Source organism: Nicotiana sylvestris, chromosome 9 (assembly GCF_000393655.2).
Source record: "Nicotiana sylvestris chromosome 9, ASM39365v2, whole genome shotgun sequence".
NCBI classification, from domain to species: domain Eukaryota; kingdom Viridiplantae; phylum Streptophyta; class Magnoliopsida; order Solanales; family Solanaceae; genus Nicotiana; species Nicotiana sylvestris.
In genome coordinates, this window is record NC_091065.1 from 167,484,792 (window position 1) to 167,502,947 (window position 18,156).

At 35.4% G+C, this 18,156-nt stretch overlaps 3 protein-coding genes across 3 annotated transcripts; 1 reads left to right on the top strand and 2 right to left on the bottom strand.

Annotated features, from left to right (window-relative positions):
* The first annotated feature begins 2,310 nt into the window (after window positions 1-2,310).
* On the top strand, window positions 2,311-4,602 carry LOC104212760 (transcription repressor OFP7-like). Its single transcript, XM_009762114.2, has 3 exons — window positions 2,311-2,683; window positions 2,988-3,466; window positions 4,082-4,602. Exons 1-3 carry the CDS (start codon window positions 2,361-2,363, stop codon window positions 4,423-4,425), a joined length of 1,146 nt encoding a protein of 381 aa, XP_009760416.1. The 5' UTR covers window positions 2,311-2,360; the 3' UTR covers window positions 4,426-4,602.
* Window positions 4,603-8,380: 3,778 nt separating this feature from the next.
* On the bottom strand, window positions 8,381-9,660 carry LOC138878557 (uncharacterized). Its single transcript, XM_070158246.1, has 2 exons — window positions 8,980-9,660; window positions 8,381-8,713 (listed from the first exon to the last, which is right to left on the bottom strand). Exons 1-2 carry the CDS (start codon window positions 9,658-9,660, stop codon window positions 8,381-8,383), a joined length of 1,014 nt encoding a protein of 337 aa, XP_070014347.1.
* Window positions 9,661-12,759: 3,099 nt separating this feature from the next.
* Window positions 12,760-16,158, bottom strand: LOC104212761 (serine/threonine-protein kinase STY13-like). Its single transcript, XM_009762115.2, has 6 exons — window positions 15,908-16,158; window positions 14,529-14,661; window positions 14,075-14,270; window positions 13,831-13,952; window positions 13,598-13,753; window positions 12,760-13,412 (listed from the first exon to the last, which is right to left on the bottom strand). Exons 1-6 carry the CDS (start codon window positions 16,072-16,074, stop codon window positions 13,047-13,049), a joined length of 1,140 nt encoding a protein of 379 aa, XP_009760417.1. The 5' UTR covers window positions 16,075-16,158; the 3' UTR covers window positions 12,760-13,046.
* Window positions 16,159-18,156: the final 1,998 nt, after the last annotated feature.

An 18,156-nucleotide genomic window follows, 5' to 3' on the forward strand; every position in this document is an offset into this window, starting at 1 on the left:
GCTCTTCTCCTTCTTGGGATCTCTTCTTTCAAGATCCTTATTTCTTTTCATCTCATAGGTTTTGAGATTTCCAATTAGCTCATCAATGGTCAGCTTCTGCAGGTCCTTGGCTTTAGTGATGTCATTCACCTTACTTTCTCAGGGGCCTGGTAGAACATTGAGAATCTTTTGGACCAACTTGTTGGTTGGAATAATTTCTCCAAGAAAATGGAGCTCATTGATTATGGAAGTGAAGCGGGTATGCATTTCTTGAATGGACTTATCATCATCTTAAAAAGTTCATATTCAGTGGTAAACATATCTATTTGGGACTATTTTACCTGAGTAGTTCCCTCGTGGGCAGTTTGAAGAGATTCTCAGATTTCCTTGTTAGATTCACATGTCGAGACACGGTTATACTCATCTGGTCAATACCATAAATAAGAATCTTCTTCGCCTTGAAGTTCTTCTAGATAGCTTTACGGTCGACATCATTGTATTTTATTTTTTGCTTTTTGGAACAGTTCTTGTTCCCTCTCTAAAAACTTTTATAGGAACAAAGGGACCATCACAAATCACGTCCCACAACTCGGAGTCCTCAGTCATAATAAAGCCATGCATTCTTGTTTTCCACCATCCATAATACTTGTTGAATCTTGGAGGTCTTGTGGTTGATTGTCCTTCCTCGAGGTTTGGTGAGCAGTCATGATGAAGATCCTTTATAGGTATTAACCTTTTAGAAAGAACCTGCTCCGATACCAATTGATAGAAACTAGGAGTCAATCAAACAGTATAGAGAACCACGCTCTCTCTTTGCTCCCGTGGTAAATAAGCAGAAAGTAAAAGACACATGATATTTACGTGGAGAACTCCCTGCTCAAGGAATTAAAAATCATGACCTACCTTAGTAAGATTTCGATCCCACTAAACTAAGCAAACTTCATGTTACAACCTATTGCTATCTAGTAGTAATTAAACTCTTAATCCCTCACCCCTTACAATAACTCTATTACAAGATCTTTGTAACAACTCTATTATAAAGCAACACACTATGACTAACTCTAGTCAACATAACCAAACAACAATGGTTGAATATTGTCCTACCAAAGTACTTCTAGAATGTAGTGTAGGAATATAAGTAAAGAACAAAAGACAAAGACACAACAAACTTAAGGACTTAAAACATCTTCATTGTTGGGATCTGGTCATTGTGTTTGTAGCAACTTTGTTCTTGATTGAACCTAGAGAATAGTAACGGCTAACACTTGAGAGAATGTGTATTTTCTGCTTTGCAAGCATTAGGTCAAACCATGTATCATGTTATATATATATATAGAGAGAGAGAGAGAGAGCATGTGAGAATAGATAGAGACAATACATCTTTTGGTTTGGCCTCTAGCAGCAACGGTTGTGCTGTTGCACTAATGCCAGTCGGTATAGTGAGATAACTTTTACAGTTTTACGGTTGACTATACGACGACTGGGAAACTGATCACATCTGGTCCTTATTCGGTTCCTCGAGAACATTTGGCCAGACATCAAAACATAACACAACGAGCCCAAAGGAACTAATTGCATTTGGTTCCTATCTAGTTCCTCGATAAAGTTCGGCAAATCATCAAAACCCACAATAGCATAACTTATCAAAGTCTCAGTCAGTGGCGAAGCCAAGAAATTCAATAAGGGTGTTCAAATTTTGAACACCTTTTGCCAGTGGGCTATGCAAGGGTGTTCAAAATCTGTTTTTAATTAATAACAAGTAATATTTTACCTTATATGTCTAATAATATTTCGGCGAAGGGTGGTCAGTTGACCACCCTTCAACCAAAGTAGCTTCGCCCCTGATCTCAGTCCGTGTTAGACTAGTCTGTGTTTGTAAAATTAGGTTGATCACTTTGGTTGCTGTGAAACATGAGATCAATTTTACTTCCATGGAGACGTCAAGGGGAAAAAAGAGGAATAAATTACATTAATATTTGGAAAAAGATTTAAATTTGCTCTTAAACTTTGTGAAATGATCCAAATTTGCCTTCGTTAATAGTTTAGGTCAAATATGCCTTTGCTGTTACAAGATTGGTTCAAATAATGTCCTTATTGTAACGAAAAAAACTATCCACAATTATACATCATTAACAGTAGTATGGTAGTACTATCAATTATAAACTTCACTCCCCTTCACTCCTCACTAGTCAAAAGGTGAAAAACAAAGGCTCACGCTGCCCCCTCCCCCCCCCCTCCCTAAACACCCATCAACCTCCAATTTCTCTCTTTTAGAATGTTTGCTATTAATTCTCGAAACATAAATCAGTTCCATATTTTCTGTTTGTAAAAGGCAAAAGTCCCCTCCACCATATCGTACAGACTTCACAAGAACAAAAAGAATGGAAAAACGTTTCAAGCTTAGAATATCTAAAGTTGTTTCCTCTTTCCATTCCTCTTGCCGTTCCAAAGACCCTTCCATTCTTCCTCAAGATCCTGTCCCTTCCTTCTTCCGATCATCATCCATTAACCTTAACACACAACTCATCACTAGTACCGTCAATAATTTGCCAATCACCCCACCCCCTCCTTCAATACCCCATCACCATCAGCATCCTCATCGTTCCTCCTTCAAACTCCATGTGTCATCGGCTCTGGTAACCGCCGGCTGCCGGTGTAGCTGGGGGAACGGAGAAGCATATGCATCCGATGAAAGCCAAACTAGGTCTTGTTGGATACTTTCCTGCACAAATGCTGTGTCGACTATAAAGTTTAAAAGTTTTATAGCCGTACAAATAATATGATGACATGTTTAGGACCACCTAAATTTTTAGATTAAATTTCATGTCTAATTAAATTATGTCACATAAATTGAAATGAAGCCGGTGAATTTATTGTGAGACTGTCCGAAAAAAAATGAATTTGAAACTGACTTTGTATAGAGTTCTTCAAATACTATACAAACAATGTCTGTTTCGTGCCACACAGTTTCTTACAATCTGTTGTGTATATGTTTATTTTTATAGCAGGTCGTCACGTTCACAAGAATTCAAGTGGAAAAAAGAAGAGAAGTTGCATGGTGTTAATAAAAACGACGATGAGACAGAACAACCTCATAGGAAAATCTCGAACTCTTCTGTCTCCGACAATTCTGACAGTGAGGTTTTAGCCTTACCACCACCCTCTCATTCCATAACAGAGAAGAACAAACAGCGAACTCAAAAGAAGAAAAATAAAACAAGATTTTGCATGAGCACGTCATCTGCTGATGAAAGTGATGGGAATTTTAGTAGGGAAATTTGGGATGAAGAAGAAGAGGAGGCTGAGACATTAATATCATCTTGCAGAAGTTTGGAGTATTCGACTGACTCGTCCTCGGATTTAAACCAACAATTGGAGACCATATACGAGACTACAAAGACAAGGCGTCAAAAAGGGACGATTGGCAGCACCAAGAGGAGGACGGTGAAGCATTCAAAACGCAGCGTTTCGAGGGGCATGAACATTGGTAATGCTTAATGACTTTAAAATTTTATACAACAACATCCCAATATATTCCCATACCATGTGGGGTCTGGATAAAGTAATGTGTAAGTAAACTTTACCCGGTTAAACTCCACTAATCATTATTTGGTAAAATTGAAGGTTAAGGCTTACTGATAGTGCAATATATATATATATAATCTTAAATTCATGATGATTTATGTGATCATCTTATTTAAGAGATTAAAATGCCAGACACAACACACTTTTAGTTGCTTACCTTATCACTATAATATAAGTGTACATTTTAATGTGCATTTACACAAATGGCCCTTTTTATGCCACTAGTTAAATTTAGTCTTACATTTTGCCCATTTGGCTAAATTTGCATGACAGAAGAAAAATTTATCAAACTTCTTTATAAATTAAAGGTCAAATTTATCTCACTAGACTAACGTAGACCAAATTTAAAGAATGGCTTAAAAATGGCCATATGGTGCAAATAATCCATTCTTTTTGTAGTGACGAACCAAGACCTCCTTATTTGTTTCAATATGTGATAATCTCAAAAAATAATTACGTATTTTTTTTTAAAGGGGAACACATTTTGAATTAGTTAATTATATTATGTCTCAACCAGGTAGAAAGCCGTCAGTCTCGACTACATCATCGGACAACGAGCTTCCTCCGAGGTTATCTGTGTTCAAGAAGCTGATACCCTGTAGCGTTGATGGGAAAGTGAAGGAGAGTTTTGCGATCGTGAAGAAATCGGAGGATCCATATGAGGATTTCAAAAGGTCTATGATGGAAATGATTTTTGAGAAACAAATGTTTGAGAAGAATGATTTGGAGCAACTTTTGCAGTGTTTTCTATCACTAAATGCTAAGCATTACCACGGGGTGATCGTTGAGGCTTTCTCTGAGATTTGGAAGACATTATTTTCACCTAATCATAATGATAGTTCTAGTATCTGTAACTTCTAGTAATTTTAATAGTAGTGATTTTTCTTGTGTCATAAATCAAAAGGTTCTAGCTAGGGTTTAATTATGCCTGTAATGGAGAACTAGTATTAGTTGCTAAAATTAGGGTGAAGTTTTTAGGTTGAAATTCCGAGCTGTTTTCAGTTATCATTTTCGTAACTCGCGCGATATGATGCAAAGTTGGAGTTGAACTTTTGTCCACTAATGCTTCTTTTGAATTCTGAAAGTAGCTTTGCATGAAGGGGGTGATAAAGAAAGGGAGAATGATGCAAATAGGATTATTTGGTGTCACTGATTAAATTTTGACCGTAATAAGGAAAGTCTTGAGAAAATAATCTTCGTCATAAATTCTTAGGTAAGTCTTATGGTAATTCGCTTGAATTCTTCCAGTTGCCAAAATTTTGCAAGTTATGTAATTGTCACAAAATTCTAACATTTGCCATATTCTCGTGTAATTTGCCACAAAATTCTGACAGATGGAATCTAAGTTTCAATTTTATCCAACATGAGTTTTCATTTCTGAGTTGCCTTGATTAAAAGTCTAAAATAGATGTGATGTGATATAACTTGATACAAATTAAGAAAATAGATTAATATTGATATTAATGATGGAAAAATAAATTCAAACCACACAATTATACAGCCTTGGCTTTCGAGTTTGATCACCCTCAGACCAAGAAATACCTCAACTGATGTAAGAACAAAATAACAAGATGATAAGAGCTAGAAATAACAGTGTATGCTCCTTATTACAATGTGTATTACAAATGATCAGACTCCCTTTATTATAGTAGGGGTGTCCTACTCTTGATACAATTCTATACAAGGTATAAAATCTCATGATTTGCTAATTAATCGGCCTCCCCTTGATACGTGCCGAGATTTCCGCCGTGATCTCCAATGGATCGCGGATATTTCGGTCTACTGTTATTTGGCTCGGCAAATTTCCCTCGATCTTATTTGGTCTCGATCTTGTTCGGTCCCGGGGTCACGGGCTCAACGATTTAACTCCGCACCTTGGTTCGATATAACCCGAGATCGTGCTTTAACCTATCACATTTCTGTCTCGATTGGTTGTTGGAAAAAAAAAAATATCCCGCCCAGGAACAATATCTACGATAAATACAATAACACAAGAGAGTAACAAAGACACCAAATCTTTTAACGGGGTAAAATATAATACCCGAGCGGAGCAATATTTTCACTATAATATTAGAACTTAGTAGTATCAAGAGACTACTACAACTTCGAAACAAATAACACTCTTTATTTTAAATACCTCACTACAATATTACTCACACTCACTATTTATCTCATAGACTACAATCCGTGGATTACTCTCTCTACGCTCTATTGTGCTCTCTGATTTTGGTGTACTTGAAATGAAGAACGGATGCTCCTATTTATAGTATAAGCTGATGTACATTGCAACCAATCAGAATGTTTTCTCTTTGCAATTTGCATTTGCAAGTTGCAGATCTTGTTACCAAGTTGGTTTTCAAGTCTGCGTTTGTGAAAACCAATTGCACCGCTTGATATTATCTTTTCTTTATTCTTTTTTTTAGTTAATTGGTCCCACAAATTTCTCCCTTAATTTTGATTTTTCTTTTTCATTCCAAGTCTTGATCTCAATTTCTGAAAATCTTCAAACTTGAGAGGCTTTGTAAAGATATCCGCAGCTTGATCATGAGACTTCATATATTTGAGTTCGACTTCCTTCTTGACAATGCATTCTCTGATGAAGTGATACCTTATATCTATATGCTTGTTTCGATCATGATACACTGGATTCTTTGCGAGTGCCTGTACGGATTTATTGTCAATACAAATCTCTGTAGCTTCAATTTATGGTAAATTGAGCTCCTTCAACAATATTTTCAGTCAAATAGCATTGCATGTACATGATGTTGCTGCTATATATTCAGCTTCACAAGTCGAGAGAGTAACAATTGATTGTTTCTTTGAACTCCAAGAAATAATAGAATTACCCAAGAAAAATACAAAATTAGTTGTACTTTTTCTATCATCAATATCTCCCGCATAATCACTATCACAAAATCCCATAAGGTTGAAGTCATTAGAAGAAGAATAAAATAGCCCAAAGTCATTCGTACCTTTTAGGTAACGAAAAATTCTTCTAGTTACTTTCAAATGAGTGGAGGTAGGAGCTTCCATGAAGCGACTTACTACTCCAACTGCAAAGAGTATATCTGGCCTAGTACAAGTCAAGTACCTCAAACTTCCCACAAGACTTTTGAAAAATGTGGGATCCACTTTTTCTCCTTCATCAAACTTGGACAATTTTGTCCCTCTCTATCGCTGTATTCCCGGGGTTGCAATCGAGCATGTTGAACTTCTTCAATATCCCTTTTGTATAGCTTTCTTGAGAGATAAAAATTCCATCATAAATCTACTTCACTTCTAGGCCCAGGTAGTATGACATGAGCCCTACATCTGTCATCTCGAACTCACGGGACATATCTTTCTTAAAAGCTTTAAACAAACTTGGGTTATTACCTGTGAAAATAAGATCATCAACACAAAGACAAAGAAGTAAGATATCTCCATTAGTATGAACTTTAAGGTAAAAAACATATTCATGGAGACAACGAGTAAACCTATTATCTTGAAAATACTCGTCGATTCAACTATTCTATGCTCGTGGAGCTTGCTTTAATCCATATAAAGCTTTCTTCAATCGCAACATTTTATCTTCATGATTTTTGACCACGAAGCCCAATGGTTGTTCAACATAGACTTCTTCTTCAAGATAGCCATTCAAGAAGGTTGACTTGACATCTAGTTGATAGATCTTCCACTTCATTTGTGCCGGCAAAGAGATCAGCAAACGAATCGTCTCCATGCGGGCAACAGGTGCATAGACTTCTTCATAATCAATGTCTTGACTTTGCTTGTAGCCTTTAGCCAAAAGTCGCGCCTTGTATCTCTCCACATCTCCATCAACATTCTTCTTTGTCTTGTATAACCATTTTACTCCAATTGCTCGATGACCCTTGGGAAGAGTTGTTAACTCCCAAGTGTTGTTCTTCTATATTGACTCAATCTCCTCTTCCATGGCTTGTCTCCACCTTTTGTTTGTAACAACTTCATCAAAGTTCATTGGTTCACTGTCAGCAAAGAGACAACATAAAAAATCAAAATTAGTAACTTCTTCTGTGTCCTCATAGAGCTCTTGAATACTCCTTGTCCTTTGCGGCTATTCATTTGAACTTTCTTGAGAAGAGGGAGATGCAACATTGGTTGGATAAGGAGGTGGAGTTGTATCTTGCACAGGTTTCACGGTTTCTGGTTCTTCTTCATCACCAAAGTATGGAAGAAAATCATATGAAGTTTCTTCCTGAGGTTTCCAATCCCATGCCAAATCTTCATCAAATTCAACATCGCGACTTACCACTACCTTTCCACTGCTTGGGTTGTATAATTTGTAGCCTTTTGAACTCGTATTATAGCCAACAAATAAATGCTTGACACTTCGATCGTCAAGCTTTGCTCTCCCTTGATATGGCACATGAGCATAGGCTATGCTCCCAAAGATTCTCAAGTGCTTGACACTTGGCTTTCTTCCACCCCATGCTTCTTGAGGAGTTTGATCTCTAACATTCCTTGTGGGAGACCTATTGTTTAAATAAACTGCACAAGAAACAGCTTCGACCCAAAATTCCTTGGGTATACTTTTAGCTTTCAACATACATCTAGCCATATTAAGAATTGTTCAATTCTTTCTCTCTGCAACTCCATTTTATTGGGGTGAATAAGGTACCGTTAGAGGGCGACGAATTCCATGAGATTGACAGAAGTCATTAAATTCTTTTGAAGTGAATTCGCCTCCTCTATCGGACCTTAAAGCTTTAATTTCATAGCCACTTTCTTTCTCCACAAGTACTTTGAAATTTTTAAAAGCAGCAAAAGCTTCAGATTTTTGGTTCAAGAAATAAACTCAAGTCTTTCTACTAAAGTTATCAATGAAGAGCAGAAAGTATTTACTTTTACCAAAGGAAGGTGGATTGATTGGTCCACACACATCAGTGTGGACAAGCTGAAGCGGTTTGGTTGATCTTGACATGGCCTCCTTTGGAAAACTCTTCCTTGCATGTTTTCCAAGAAGACAAGCTTCACACAATTGATTGGGATGGTTGATTGATGGTATCCCATGTACCATATTCTTTTCTCCCATTGTTTTGAGTGCTTCAAAATTCTTGTGCCCAAATCGCATGTGCCAACACCATGATTCATCTTGCACATTATCCTTCAAACACTTTGCATCAATTGTCTTAAGATTCAAAGAAAATAATCTAGTTCTTGCCATACACTTTAGCAATTAGAATTCCACTTGAATCTCTAAGCCAAAGATGCATATTTTTCATCTGGATGTCATATTCCTTTTCAAGAAGTTGGCCCAAACTCAAAATATTACTTTTTAATTTGGCATATAATAAACATCTTGAATTAACTTGTGACTACCATCTTTACATGAGATCAGAATTGTATCTATCCCTTCGATTTGAATCTTTGAGGTATCTCCACATTACCTCTCACCATTTTATTGATCTCTATAAACTTCTCTTTGCATCCACACATATGATTGCTTGCTCCATTGTCCAAATACCACGAGCTGCAATCATCTCTGTCTTCTTCCTTGAGTGCCATCAACAACGTTGACTCAACTTCTTCTTTCTTGTCGTCAACAAGGTTATCTTTTTCTTCAACATTGCTACGACATTCCCAAGAGTAATGGCCAAATTTATGACAATTATAACACTTAATTTTTGATTTTTCATACCTTTGTCCATTATTTTCTTGGTAGCATCCACGTCCTCTTCCTCCTCTTTGTCCACGACCACGATATCTGAATGTTTGGTGCATTTTAACTTCATTGTTAAAGTTATTACCGTTAATTCTTCCTCTTCCATGACCGTCACAGCCCCGACCTCGTGTGTTTCCTCGATAGCTTTTTTCACCTTCATAATCCTTGAAGGATGCCTGAGTTTTAAGAAGTTGCTCCAATGACACTTTTTGTCTTCTTTTGATCTTTTCTTCATGGGCCTGTAAAGAACCCTCCAGTTGCTCCACCGTCATAGAGTCTAAATCTTTAGACTCTTCAATAGCACACACCACAAAATCAAATTTAGGTGTTAAAGTGCGGAGGATCTTTTCTACCACACGGACATCTTCTATGTCCTCCCCATATCTTCTTAGTTGATTTACAACAACCCTCATTTTTTAACAATAATCCGAAATGCATTCAGATTCTTTCATTTTTAAAACTTCAAAATCAGCCCTTAGAGTTTGAAGTTTTACCTTCCTCACCTTGTCAACTCCTTGGAGAGAATTTTTTTAAAATCTCCCAAGCTTCCTTTGAGGTGGTAGCATCTGCCACCTTCTCAAACATGACATCATCCAAACATTGGTGGATGAGCGTGAGGGCTTGTTGATCCTTTTTCCTTGTCTTTGTCAAGACATCTTTTTCATTTTAAGGTAGAGCTTCCTCATTATCCGATTGCATATCCTCTGTCTACGATTTCCCACACATCCTGGGAGTCAAGAATGACTTTCATACGTAGACACCATTTTTCATAATTATCTTTTGTGAGACGGGGATACAGAAAAGACAGCGGACCATTATTCGTCATGGCTCTGATACCATATTGTTGGAAAAAAAATAATATCCCGCCTAGGAATAATATCCACGATAAATCACAATAACACAAGAGAGTAACAAAGACACCAAATCTTTTAACGGGGTAAAATACAATACCCGAGGGGAGGAAGATTTTCACTATAATATTACAACTTAATAGTATCAAGAGACTACTACAATTTCGAAAGAAATAACACTCTTTATTTTAAACACATCACTACAATATTACTCACACTCACTATTTATCTCACAGACTACAATCTGTGGATTATTCTTTCTACGCTCCATTGCGCTCTCTGATTTTGGTGTACTTGAAATGAAGAACGGATACTCCTATTTATAGTATAAGCTGTTGTACCTTGCAACCAATCAGAATGTTTTCTCTTTGCAATTTGCATTTGCAAGTTGAAGATCTTGTTACCAAGTTAGTTTTCAAGTCTGCGTTTGTGAAAACCAATTGCACCACTTGATATTATCTTTTCTTTATTCTTTTTTTTTTAATTAATTGGTCCCATATTGGTAACAAAATAGGCGAATTCAGTTTCGATCGTATACAAGTAAATGTAAGTAACATTGACGCTATGAAGAAGCTGATTTTACTCACAAACTACAAAGTTATAGACCCACAAAATACGGATCAGTAATTTGGAGATCTTTTTTGGTCACTTACATGTTGTTTTGGCGGAAATGTTGATTCAGCTCATTTTCGACAAAATAAAAGATTTTTTTTGCAATCACCCTTTTTTTTTTTTTTTCTTTTTTAAAAAAGAAAAAACTTACAAATCTAGTTTTCTTTTCTCTAATGAAAGTTGAATCGTGATCTTTTATAATTCTCTTCATTGAATCCCTATGCTATCAGCCTATCACTCTTTCATTTTACTATGACAATTCCTGATAGAATCAAGGGTATTTCGTCGTTAGCTTCGAAATATTAATTACTACATTCAGTAGTACTTTTTTGGTGATAATAATTCAAGCTCAGCATAGTTAATTATTTACTAATTATATAATTCGAGCACCGAGTGGGCTTGGTTTGAAGACAAGTTACACTGGAATTAGTTATACTAAAATTAATTATGTTGAGATTAGTTATCCTAATATTAATTCTTCTTGATTGTTTGGTATGTTTATTAATCCCGGAATTGTCAATTTTACTGCTTTATCCTAGGATAACTTATCATGAGATTGCTATTCCACCCTCTGATGGGTATAAGTTATTCCGGTACTATTTTATATCCCAGGATAACTTATCCCAAGATTAATAACCAAACAAGGAATAAAGCGCTACAAAATTTTTATCTCAAGATTATTTCTGTCCTTCCATCTCAACCCCTCCTCTCTCCTCAAGAAAATAGAAAAAGAAAAGGGGCAATTTACACTTAAGAATTGCCTATTGGAGTAGCATAAAAGCAGAAAAGTACTAGCATAGATGATTGGACAGGGGAAGTAATGATTTTTGAAGACAAACAGAAATGATCAGAATTATAGAAAATAATCATCTCTACCTTACGGGGTTAAACTAAAGAATAGATGATAATGTTGCTCTTTGGTTGCACAATTTGAAATTAGCCATGTTTATGGGTCCGCAAATTTCCTTCACTTATCACCCACACCAACTCATAATAATTTCTTTTCCATTTTTTTTGGGCAGGGCATTTGATATTGAAGTTTCGCTGGTAATTAACTATGCATTAATTCTAAATTAGTTAATATCAATTATATGTGTTTTTATATTTATTTAGTTATAAACGGGCTGATAATACTACTCTTTTTAATTCAGTTGTAAAAAGTGCTCTTGATCAGGTATCAGCAAACCCTTGGAGAATTGCTTTTAAATTATTAACAAATACAAGAATTTCACTCTCAAATGTAGTATTTCTTTCGTTTCATTTATATATATATGATGCTGTTTGATTGGTAAGGATATTAATAAGTAAGTAAAAGACTTTTGGTAACGTTAAAACTACTCTAAAATTTATAGTAAACATGTCATGATATTTTTGTAATTATAAGAGTATGTCATTTAGTTAAAATGAAAAATTTAAAATTAAAGAATATTCACATAAAAGTTAGTACATGTTTTATTTTTCAGGATGTTAATTCCCTTTATAATATTAGTCAATTAAATTGATTATAGGCAGTTGGCTACTTGGATCATGGGCCATTTGATATTGTGTTGAATGCTCAATTCATAAAAGTTATGGTGAACGTTTGGAGTTGAATCATAAGTCAGATTAAGAGCTTAAAGAACAATGGATGTCCTAATTTTAGATTAAGTCAAGTAAGTAACGGGTACAAATACTAGATTGAACTTCAGATAAGTGGTCTGAAAAGTTGCATTAATCTTTAATTGTAGAGATCCTAAAGTCTTGGACAATGTTCACTTGAGGTCCTACCAGCACTTCAGCAATACTAAAAGAATTACCAAGACATAGGTACCAGGTAACAATCTTTCACACAATAGGTGTCTACGCACGCGGATTTCACAGTAGAAATGTAGGGTAAAGCTATGTACAATAGACCCTTGTGGTCCGGCCCTTCCCTGGACCCCGCACATAGTGGGAGCTTAGTGCACCACGCTGCCTTATTAGATGTTGGCATACGCAAATACTGCTATGATACATTACATAGCTTGGAATCCCATGAACATAACTGATAACATATTAAAAGCTACATCATGCAAAACTCAGACGTGGTATTATGTTTTGTATAATTGCAGAAATACAGCAGGAAATGCATACGCAAAAGATAGCGAGTTGTTGAGTTGATATTAGCTATACTCTTGTCCTTATTCATTTTCTATTGTGTTGAAGATGCTATGCTAATGCTTTCTGTACAATGTCAAGAATGATGGTGTATTCTATACTTTCCGTTATCCTAACTATAGCAAAATTGGCAGAGGCAGGATCTTGTAATCTTGCATCAATTATCTATATTTACCTTGACCAGTGAAAAGCTACTGCATTTATTGGAGATTGTCATTGTAGCCACTCTTGAAACAGCATAACCAACTCTTGCTTTTCTTCTTCTTATTTTCCGCACCCTTATCCATCAAACTGCTGGTGCCAGGAGAATTAGCAATCTCTTGGCTCGCGGATTGACCTACATCAGAGAGGTTTGGAGTTATGGTTTGCGGAGTATATGCATCAGGTTGCTCCCCCTCAGCAAGATCTGGAGTTATCATCTGTGGGATATATGCGTCGCCAAGGATGTTTGCAAGGATATCTGATATTTGCGCAAATTCTGGTCGATCTGCTGGATCCTCCGACCAGCAGGAGCTAATGAGGGGTAAAATCTCCTTAGGAATGTTATCCGTGCTAGGCCTTAAATTCTGGAATTTTACCAAGGAAATGAAAATTATATTCTACCTCAGTGAAAACACCAACAATTACGCCTCAATACCAAGCAAGCATCTATATAACTCCAACGTTTAAACTAATACTAGTAGCATATAGTCAAACTTCAACACAATGGAAAATGATTATAACTGTAATATTCTAAGGTACAGAACCATACTTTAGCTGTAGCATCCGCTGCCATTATGTCGGTTTTTCCCTTGAATGGAGTGTCGTTGGTGAGTAGCTCCCATAGAACCATCGAGAAACTGTAGACATCTACTTTATGATTGTAGTGTTTCTTTGCCCCATAATCAGCTGGTTCTGTGTACAATAACTGGCATCGGCGAAAAGGTAAGCATATGATATGATTTTAAGCAGGAAGTAAAATTTTTAGCTCAATGTAAAATATACCTCAGGAGCCATCCAGCGATATGTACCAGCTTCTGCGGTCATTTCAGTTTCTGCCACCACCCTAGCTAACCCAAAGTCAGCTAGTTTAATTCTTGTCTTGTCTTCTGTGAGGAGTAGATTACCTACAAATGAATGAGACAGATTTTGAGAATGAAAAAGTTCAATGTACTACTGCCTACTTACTTCAGTCACGTAAACATAAAACTTGAAGCGAAATAGAGAACTGAGAGATAAGGCGGAATACTTGGCTTCAGATCACGGTGAATGATGCCAATGGCATGCAAATACTCCATTGCCCGAGAAATTCCCAATGCAAAACTTAGAGAAAGGTTCAAATCCGGACAATGTGGTCGGATGCTCCACAAGTACTTCTGAAGTGTGTCACCTTTCATTAACTCCGTGACTAATATCAAAGCTGGTTCCATGGAGACACCAATAAACTGCAAGGATTAGATGAAATAAGCATAACCGGTAAAAAGGAAACCAATCACCAATACTCTATGCTACATTCTATATTGAACAGGTCTTTATATTTGATATGATTACATACAACACATAGCTATCGATTATATTGTCTTTCCTATGTTAAACATCAAAGTCAACAATGTCCTTCTTGATTTAGACTCTTCGATTAAGTAAAAACTCGCAGTGACTCCAGCTAAACTAAGGTAAACACATTTCTTGTTAACACCACATACCTTCATAATGTTGTCATGCTTCACTCTAGATAGCATCGTAATTTCCCTTTCAAATTTCACCTTCCTCTCGGGACTTACATTTGAGCATTTCTCTGGCTGTATTACTTTTATCGCAACAGGCTGTGATTTATATCTGGAACATGAAATAAAAAATGTGCTTCAGAACAGCAATTAATATGAACTTCAGTACAAAAGACCTTTGCAAGAGTATATTCTCGGATTTCATATATTAGCAGAAGTATCAGCGTAGCTTCATTTATGTCATCCTGTTACTACTGAAATCCCATCAGATTACCAATTATCAATTCAGTGAGAGAAGTAGCAGATTTTAAGCACTTTGGATAAAAGAACAGATAGTATATCTGCAAATTCTGCTAAACAGTTGAAAGAGACCTCAGTATTCATATCAACCTTACTTTTGAACTACTACTTTAATATTCTCTTCCACTATTAACTCAGTATTCATAAGTCAGATTATCAATCAAATGTTGTCAGATAAAATGGAATAGAGGAAGTACTTAAGAAAACTAATATATCAGCTGCAAAGTTATACATTGTAGTTCTAAGAGATGGGATCCATTACAATTTAAGGAACATTCCATAACTCCCCTTTCATAGGACTACTCCAATATTAAATTCTTCATTTGAGTCACACTGCCTGCTTTAGCAGAGAGACTCAAGTCTCAAGACCTTTTAGAAAAACATCAATTAACTTCATTATAATCTCACAATATCTCTCTTTTATTCACTTTTAGGACTGGCTATACTCTGACGCTCATAAATGCAAAACTTGTTTTTAAATGAGAAAATGAATTTTTATATTTGACCACCACACACAATCCAGGATGCTCTATTAATGTAATATAGTCTAAAGTCTATACTAGAGAGAATTTTTTCCAGTATCATAATTCACATGTTCTCCTACAAGCACCAGACATTTCTTTCAGTTTGTACAATTTCTCTTTTCTTTTCTTTTCTTTTCTGTTTTGAAGATTATCACATGATAAATTAATCAAGAAATAAGCATAATGCAGACAATTAGCAACCTTACATACAAAATTTTGAATAATCCAAAACATTTACCACACTTAACTTGAAGATAGAAACAATTCTTAATTCCCAAAACAGATAGCAACTGAATTACGCACTAAAAGATAATTTAGCCCCTAAAGACAAATATAACAAGAATGACAGAAAAATAGTCTCAAAAGATAAGAAGGAACAGATTCATATGGCCGGCAATTCAAGAATGATCAAGTCCATTCAAAGAACGAAAATTCGGATAAAACCCAAATCAACAAATTAATGCAAGATTACTAGAACAAGAAAATGAAACTACTGAGAGAAGTAGAAATCAATCAGAGAAAAGGGGTACTCACAATCCTTGGTAAACCACAGAATAACGAGCTTCACTGATAATAGGTCCAATTGAAAGCTGTTGTAAATCGATCAATAGACTCTTGTCAATACTGATAGTAACATTTTGGGAATCAAGATTGTCACTTTTTGGAACGTCAAGATTTGGAATATCCTTCTCGTCTGCCATGGATATTAAGCAAAATGTTGCATTAACTAAGAGAGGGAGAGAATGTGTTGAGTTTTTATTTGGCAGAAGTCTTTTGGGCGTGGGAATGGCGTTGTATCTATTTGAATTAGAGATGCAGGGAGAGAAATAAGAGGGAAGAGCGGTTTTAATCAGCTACCTAAATATATTGGTGAATAAGCAGTGCTCGCGTTCTGCATGGTTGCCACGTGTACAAATGAAGACTGTTTTAGGGGCTGTTTGGCAATAACAAAATTTCACTTTTTTATGGAAAATTTTTACTTTTTTTGAAATTAGTGTTTGACTGTGAAAATTTCAAATTTCACTTAAAGTTTAATTTCGGAGTTTTTTGAAAATTTTAGGACCCGTTTGGACATAGATTATCAAATATTTATTTAAAAACTTGATTTAGATGAAGTTTGATATGAAATTGAAAATGTGTTTGGACATGAATTTTGGAGCAAGTTTTGACATGTTAAGTTTTTTTTCCAGCTGAAAAGTTCCAAATGATCATGATTTGGCCCAAAAAGAGGTCTTAAGCTATATTTGGGATTTGAAGTTTTGGTTTTCAAGATCTCCTAAAAACTAGATTATTTTTATAAACAAACACATACTTGAATTTTATTTTTGTGAAAAAAAAGCTTTAAAATTTATGGCCAAGCGCCTACTTAACAACTCCAAAAGGCTATTTTTTATAATTTTCACTTCAAATCACTTATAAAAATTTAAAAAAATAGCTCCAAATTATATTCATGTCCAAACAAAACTCTAACTTTCAAATAGTTTTCAATTTCACTTGAATTTTTTTCTACTTTTTTTCGAAATTTCACAATTCTTATGTTCAAATGCCCACTTACATTCTCAAGGGCTCAATTGTAATTGGTATGCACAAAGATTGAAATTTGTCAATTACTATTAATTAGAAATTTCTAAAATTAAACCTCGAAAATGAAGAACTTCTTGATAGTAATGTAAATTGTTAGGATCGAAATAATCAGGTGTCATGCGTAAGCTAGTAAAGCAAATCTTGAACGACGATAAATCAGACAACAAAAGAGAAACATATCAAAAGAGACAAAAATAATTAACGTGGTTCGATTATTTGATCTACGTTCACAGGCGAAGGATGAGCTATCCACTATAGAAAAAAGAGTACAAAATATCGAGAGAACAACCTCACAAAGAGGCAAACACAAGTGATAAACTAACACTTGTCCCGAAATTCTCCGCCTAAACAATACTCTTAAACTCCTTAAGGACTACATTGTGGATGCTATTGAATAAGAAGGAATGATCTTCAATATATAAAAGCGTTAAACATTTTCCTCCTAAAAAAAGGGATTACTAAATATGAGAGATATATAGTATCCTTCTAAGAAAAGGAAAACTCAATTATGGTAAATATATTTCCCTTTCCTTCAAGAGATAGGAAAACCAAATATGGTAAAAAAATCTGGACAAACATCTAACAAATGTCCCCCTTGCCTTGAATTTTCTGAAAAAATAAACTTGATCCACATTTGTCACGTAACCTTCAACATGTTACATCTCCACCACAAAGTTTATCTCAATGTGAGAAACCGTTTGGTCAAATTTCTCATACAAAAATCATGATTACCGTCAAATAGGTGGCGCCTATAACTAAACTCGCCTAGATGAACCTGTCTTGAACCTCGCTCTAATACCACTTGTTATGCCGAGAAAAGAGGCAAATCTAAATATAAACAAGATAAAGAACACTAAATTTTAACGTGAAAAACCCTTCAAATCGAAGGTAAAAACTACAAGATCACAAAGATTCAAAAAGCTCCACTATATAAATCTTTAAAAGACTTTAGCATATAAGAGTAATTTTTTCTCTTAAAGCCAAAAGCAACTCCAAATAGGAATAAAATTTAATTCAATTCCGAATAGGAATGAAAATTAAAATAGAATAGAATTAGCCCATTAGGCCTTTGGCTCGACAATATGGGCATGGCCCAACATAGATTTACCTTTTCAATAAGCATTTTTAGCCGAAGTTGAATTAGTATGGTCAATAGATTTTGGATACTCAGATTGCGTGAGTAAAAATAAAACTCAGGT